General features: G+C 35.3%; 2 protein-coding genes across 2 annotated transcripts in view; one reads left to right on the top strand and one right to left on the bottom strand.

Annotated features, from left to right (window-relative positions):
* The window catches only part of LOC106879190 (E3 ubiquitin-protein ligase TRIM23), a 27,614-nt gene extending 24,323 nt beyond the window's left edge, over positions 1-3,291 (bottom strand). The window contains exon 1 of the mRNA XM_014928644.2: positions 3,144-3,291. Within this exon, the coding sequence (XP_014784130.1) occupies positions 3,144-3,242 (99 nt within the window). The 5' untranslated portion in view covers positions 3,243-3,291. The remainder of the gene's footprint in view (positions 1-3,143) is intronic.
* Positions 3,292-6,935: 3,644 nt separating this feature from the next.
* Positions 6,936-7,500, top strand: part of LOC106879192 (trafficking protein particle complex subunit 13) — a 271,910-nt gene continuing 271,345 nt past the window's right edge. The window contains exon 1 of the mRNA XM_014928647.2: positions 6,936-7,052. Coding sequence (XP_014784133.1) covers positions 7,010-7,052 — 43 coding nt within the window. The 5' untranslated portion in view covers positions 6,936-7,009. The remainder of the gene's footprint in view (positions 7,053-7,500) is intronic.

Here is a 7,500-nt window from a genome sequence, read left to right as displayed (position 1 = left end):
GCTTTGAAACTTCTAGCTTTATATCCAGATTACAAATTTACATTTATAACAATAATAATTGGTGCACTTGGTTTTTATAAGTGAATGCTTAACTGTCAGTCTGGATAAATTTGGGATTTCAGAAAAAGAAACCAACCAACTGACTCGCACATTTCAAATACAATCTGTGAGTGGAACAGTACAACTATGCAAGACTTTTCTCAGGTTTAAAATTTAACATTGTTTTCGTTATCTACATTCCAATGATAGAGCTTTGTATCTTGGCTAGAAACCAGCTCCTTCTTTCAAAGGAAGAATTTAAATGATTAAAAACAGAAAAGAGCATATATAGGATGGGCTTCTTTCAGTTCTGTCAACTAAATCCACTCACAAGGCTTTGGCCAACCTAGGGCTATAGCAAAAAGCACTTGACTTGCCCAAGGTGCCACACAATGGAACTGAACCCAGAACCATGTAGTTGGAAAGCAAACTTCTTACCACACAGTTACACTTGTGCATGCATGTCTCTTCTATTTTTAATCATTATAAATCTTCCACTGAGGAGGGAACTGGTTTCCAACAAAAATACAAGGCTCCAGCTTTGGGATGTAGTTAACACAGACAAATTCACATTTGGAACTTGAGAAAAATCTTGCATATTTTTACTGTTTCACTCACATATTGCACCTGTAATGTACGAATCAGCCAGTCAATTTCTCTTTCTGAAAATCCCAGTTTATCCAGATTCTCCTTTAAGCATTTACTAACAAAGTCTTGTGCTCCTATCTATCTATCTATCTATCTATCTATCTGTCTGTCTGTCTATCTATCTAGCTACCTAGCTAGCTATCTGTGTGTGTGTGTATGTATGTATGTATGTATTATGCATGCATGCATGTATGTATGATCTTAGGTTCAGTCCTGCTATGTGACAACTACTGCAGCCCCAGGCTAAAGACTTGTGAGTGGACTTGGTGCAAGGAAACTGAAAGAAAGTGTGTGTGTGTGTGTGTGTGTCTGTGTGTTTGTGTCTTTATCTTGACATCATGGGATAATCAAAAACAAGTGTCGCCATCATACAAGCAGAGTCTCTCGTTGCCAATCTTCCATGAAAACATGTCCAGCAATGGGAAAATACCTTGCTAGGAAGCAAGTGAGGATTGATGACAGGAAGGACATATGGCTATAGAAAATCTGCCTTAACATATTCCCCCTGATCCGTGCAAGCATGGAGAAATGGACATTAAGATGACGGCAAGCGTAATGATGGTGATGTGTGTGTGTGTGAGAGAGAAAGAGAGAGAATCTTTGAAGCTTGTAGAAGTGAGATATTGTGTGGGTGGATAAGAAAGAGGGGAAGTTGTTTCCCACGTACAAGAATATCGAAAATACTGCGACTGGGTAAAAGCTATTGATAAACAGAGAACTCAGAGATGATAGGTCACTCGGTGGAGTTTGGGATTAGCTGTCCCATACATCAAGGGAAAGGAAAAGGATAGTATTTTTTTTTTTTTCCTTCACTTTTTTAGTATTCCTGTGTTTCATAAAATGAAAATTAAAATTCTGAAAAACAATTCCTTTTTTTACAAAAATGTCTGTTTTTTTACATTTTTGCTCCCACTTCCGCAACCTTTTCCTTTCTCGTGAGATATGGAACATCTAACCTGAAGCTCCACCCATTAGCTTTGTATTTGATTATAGTGAAAAGATTTTTTTTTTTTTTTTTTGCTGTTTTTGTCTTAATTAGTCTATAAGCTAAATTACCAGTAAACCTTTATCTATCACTATGAATGTTTATCTAATATACACTATACACAACATTGGAAAATACGTCGTAGTCTCCCCACACACACGCGCGCGGCACCAAGATTCAAAAGCTCTTTCCTGTGATCCAATGCTGATATTGCATTGAATAGCAGCAATCCCAAAACAAGACCTACAGAAAAAGGCTGCACTCAACAAGAGTAGGAAAACCACGCAATATACGAGCCAGAAATTATCCCCTGCACACATACACACACAGTATCACGTTCTATGTCTAGATTATAGAGATAATCATGAGCAGACGATATATCTGCAGTCGAAATAAGCTAGAATTGGCATTTAAAATGATTATATCTACATTAATACTTATTTAATTTGAAGTCCTAAAACTTCCGAAGATATTTCTTGTGAATTTGCCGACCACCAATAATTAGGTTTAATAAAACGTTGTTAAACGAGGTTATTGATTCGTTCGAAGACAGCTGATTGTAACAATAAATTTGTAATATTCTTCTAAATATACTGCAAATTTATAGAGGGAATCTATTTCGTTAAAAAACAATGAAAATAAAAGAAATTGCATTTTATTTTCACATACATCGATGGACACCATGTATGCATGTATGTATGTATGTACGGGTGATGGGGGAGATGGATGCATGCATGTAGGAAGATTCAGTAAAAACAACATTTATGAAATATTAAAACGGATAATGAATGAGAGCGGTAGATTAGCCAAACCGTTAGAGCATAGGATAAACTGCTTTGCAGTATTTAATCACAGCCCTTTTACGTTCTGAGTTCAAATCCCGAACGGAGTCGACTTTGCATTTTACCCTTTTGATATCGATAAACAAGTATCAGAGAAGTACTTAGTGATCGATACAACTATTTCCTTCTAAATTTCTGATCCTGTGTCTATATAAGACACCCCCATGTATTAAAATTGGATAGTAGTCTTGTAGTAACAACGACATTTATTTGATTCCCGACGATTATCATCTTTATTAGATGAAATTATCGTAGAGGAAGGGAATCTGTTTCATTTCTTCTTCATCAAATTTACAGGGCTTAAGTTGTTTCGTAAATATAATCCAAGTGAAGCTAGAAATATTTTGTTAAAACATGTCAAATTTAATGAACAAATCTATCAAAATGATAATTTATGCAGGATTTCAAAAAATAATAATAATAAAAACTGCAAAGCTTATTACCAAGCAAATACACACATCAGGGATATACAATGAAATTAAGAAATGCTGTTTTCGAGACATAATAACGATAAAAGCCGATGGAGAAAACGCCATTTAAGATAAATTACTTGGAGGTTATAACGAATCGGAAATATTTGTGCAAGGTTTTGCAAGCATATTTCCTAATGAAATAAGATGTTAACTTACATTTTCAGGTGACTGTTGCACATTATCCTGCGATCCTAGCAAAGAAGCACTGCAGGACGAATAGCTTGACGCTCCGCCTGTGGCCATGTTTACAAACATTATGCAAGTTGAAGAACAGTACAAAAGCAAAATTTTCGATTTCTACGGATGTAAAAAAGTGCCATAATTTGAAAATAATCGAGTTTCTTCATACATAGTATACATAGATATATTTTATTAAAATCTCTCTCTCTCTCTCTCTCTCTTTTATTCACACGTGAAACCGATGTATTTTATCTGCTGTGTGTTTGTTGAAGATAGGTTTTGTCATTTAAATCAAGATGGCTCCTATTTTTCTTTATGACTACCTTGAATTTTTTGAGGGATTTTGTAGTGTTTACCTTTGCATATCAAGGGGGGAAACGTGTGTATTTAGAAAACCATTTTGGAGATGTTTTGTTAACTGATAGTTAAAACTCAAAGAAATTTCTTTAATGTATGTTATGACGTTCGCAACTATCATGTAGGCAAATAAGTTCAAATTTGTTTACCATTAATTACTTTTCTCTGAGACGTCTTGTTACCAGTACTAATACTGAGCCTAGTTCAAATGTATATTTGATTCCTATTTACCTAAAGTCGGCTCTGAACGAGCAGGCTTTATGATCGAAAGCATTCCAGTTGTGACAACCCTGTCTTATTGTTCTAAGACATAGTCTGTCTGGGACTACATTATCAACTGCGTCTTTTATTTATTTATTTACTTATTTTAAGATGGAAGGGTATGCTTCGAAAAATGTTCGATTGCTAATTCCTATTGGTCAAGGAACCATGTTGAGGTTCCCTTATTAGCTTGGCTGTGGAGATGCAGGAACCAAGATAGAAGAGCAACGAAGGTGCACACACACACACATATGTATATAGTGTTAAGTAGCGCAGTGAACTTTTTCTCCACTATATATATACATATGCGAAGACGCATGACCAGTTGCTTGAGAAGGTGGGGGTCTATGGTGCCTACAAGCTATCTTATGTATATGCTGTGGTTGTGTTTGTAAGGGTCTCGGTGCAGCATTTTGCTTCAGTGCCTATAATGCTGTAAAAACAGCCCTCTTGATATATGACATATAGGATGTTACTGTTGCTTTATCTGTATACACCTTATCCAGCTCCTATTAATACTGTAGCAGGAATATCTGGCAGTTCCAAACACCAATTCACTACATAGGAAACGAACCTGAATCACAGTATTCACATGTAAAGATAATTATCAATAAACAGGTTGCTTTCAGATTGATGACGCCAACAAGTGACTAACCCATTCAGTCTGATTGAGAATTATTTTTATTATCGGTAACCAGTTTGATAGTAAAATAAAGGATCCGGCAAATGTTTAACTCATTAGAATTCCTGTATTGTAAATAACACGGGATTATCATTAACAATTTCGTCTTTGGCGCTTTTTCTCTGCCAGACATTAGCTATATATAATGCGTTTATCTACTAGCTAACCAGTGGCTGTAAGACGGCCAAGATAACGTGCAGAAAATACCACACAAACGGTTTTATTGTCAACACATTGAATATGTAAAATGCTGCAATCAAATAGACTCTAATCACAAAGAAAAACACGCTAGGACTGTTTGAGTTGATAGGGACTTTTACATGAAAAATTATGGACACTAAATGGTTAGGAAAAAAAGATTCAGTGCCAAATCTTTCTGATAAAGAAAGGAGAATTGATGATAAAAGTAGTATATTTATGAACTTCACTACTTCTCAAACTGTCGCCAAGATTACTTACTTGACATTGATGATCAGGATATCGAGCGGGGTGAGAATCTCTCTAGTCTCTATATAGCCATGCTCCACCAAATTTCAAATAGCGAAAAAGGCTATGAAGTGAATATGATCAATGTATCATTACTGGTTCCACTATTTCCGTAATTCAGTCTCAGTGAAATTGAACCAAAGCAATGAATTTAGACACCTAGAATTTATTCTAGTTTTGAGATACTTTAGGAACGATTGATTCGTAAAGACCATGTGATGTGAGGTGACGAGAATGGCTCTTCTGTATCATATCACACGGCCGTCACAATAAAGAGACATTGAAAGGTATTTAAGACTATAAGTATTGAAATACTTGCAGTTAAACTTTTACTGACATAGATAAAAATATATAAAGCGGATATATTCCAAATAATACCAAAATATATCATTTAGGTCAGCCAAGGTACTGATATAGATGGGTAGGTTGTTGCTGAGTCACCTAATGTGACTCACTCAGAAGGCTATAATCTCATTTGGTAGTAAACCAAGATGAAGAATATATAAACACGGTTGTAACTTTAAATATGTTTATTGTGGCCACACGTATATACACAACTGAATGATAAATGGAATGGTTGGTGCGTAGAGGCCATGGTCTTCTGTGCTTTTGCTCCTATTTGTTAGCTGGCGTGCGGTATGAGAGAGAGCCAGTCAGGTTATGTCTTCGCAGTTCGCACCCCAGTGTAGAAAGAGGACGAGATGACTGTCTGAACCTTAATGTTGCGTAACGCCCCCTATATATGGCCAGCTTGTTTGAACCCGCTGTCAAGGGGGGTAACTGTGCCTACACTGACCACTGATGGCTAATTTCATTGTTATAAGTTCCAAGGTTTTCACCTACCTGGAAATTTTCTCTCTGGCCATCACAGTTAGTTTAAATAAAATGAAACATGTTGATTTTTTAAATATTTTTTCGCTTTGCAATCACATGGTTTCAAGTTCAGTCCCACAGTGCGACGCATTAGGCAAGTGTCTTGGACTAATGCTTCGCGAGCGAATTTAGCGGAGAAACTATATGGAAGCTTGTCGTATATATATATATGTGTGTGTGTGAGTGTATGTGTTTGTTTTTGTTCCCCATCCCACCGCTGTTAGTTTGTTTATCTCCCCCGTAATTTAGTGGTTTGGCAAACTAGAATGATAGAATGAGTACTAGACTTTAAAAAGAAAAAAAAATAATGGGGTCAATTTGTTCCACTAAAACCTTTCAAAAGCGATACCCTAGCATGGCTGCAATCCAATGACTGAAACAAGTAAGATGTAAAATTTTTTGATGTCCAGAGTATCTTCCATTCTTGCAGCAGTAGCCAAACCTCAGTCATATCTGGATCATAGAATGGAAATTTACTATAATTACACTGTGGAAGTTTGTCATGGACATGTTTACAGAAATAGTTATAGTTCACAATGTAATAATACTTGCCGTTCAGATGTTTTATTCAACCGAAAGCAAAGCTGTTACACCGAACTGGAATAGATCTAATCGCATGCAAATTGCGTACAATATTAGCATAATATTATCACAGCCTATAGTCTTAAAAGAAAAAAAAAGGGCACATTGGATAATATCGTCCTGAATATACAAAAATTTGGATGGTCATGGTTGGAACGCCTTTGATCATAGTTTCATATGTCAGCACTGATCTTAGCTAAACAAGCCTTTTAAAGGTTGAAAGCTAAGTTCGACAGAGCACGATTTCATTTTGAAATCCAAAAGTACCTACTGCTCTCTAGCGTTTGCATAAATTCTACCGCCCACAAAATCACATCATTAATAAATTACTATTTAACAGCGGTGAAACGCAATTCATCTGTATTGGGAAGAATCTGTATATATTATATCGCTTATAGTTTTCCATACTTCTCAATTACATTTATTTATTTGTTTTTTGAAATATTCTGCTATATAAAAAAGACTAAACAAATTGAAATACTGAAGTGTAATAACCTATGAAAATATTATTAAAATTTTTTTTTTACTTTATTGCCGTACAATACTTCTTTCAAATAATTTATCCTCCTTCGTCGTTTCTGCGAGTCTTATATTAAACAACATGGAGGGTTCCCGTGAAAAAGAACATCTTTTAGCACTTAAAGGTAAGTCAGCATTTTTAATGAACTACACCTGTATAGAAGCATTCATTTTTGAATTCTTTGTCGAATTTTTTACTACATCTGATTCTAAGAATACGATTAATCACTTGTGTGTTGTTGCAATAATCTCTTTTTAAGAATAGGGGTGTGTGTTTTGAAATAGTTATCTGTCGTCTGCAGCATTCATTTTTGGTAAATACGAGTGAAATGCTCTCCAGTCTCTGTTAATCAATGAATTTGTCACCATGATGCGATATTCTATTCCGATTAAACTCCTCCACATACGTGCACCTACATTGTCTTGTATTATTACATCTGTATTCCATATCTTTTAAACTAGACATATTTCCTTTATTGTGTCTTTCTTTTTATTATTATTATTATTAACATGTTATGACGGGTATTGTTTATTGTTCACATTATGTTGTATCATCTTATTCTTCTGTGAAAC

The sequence above is a fragment of the Octopus bimaculoides genome, chromosome 8, assembly GCF_001194135.2.
Source record: "Octopus bimaculoides isolate UCB-OBI-ISO-001 chromosome 8, ASM119413v2, whole genome shotgun sequence".
Classification (NCBI taxonomy): domain Eukaryota; kingdom Metazoa; phylum Mollusca; class Cephalopoda; order Octopoda; family Octopodidae; genus Octopus; species Octopus bimaculoides.
The sequence above is the reverse complement of the archived record's forward strand: the minus strand, read 5'-3'. Positions and strand labels throughout refer to the sequence as shown.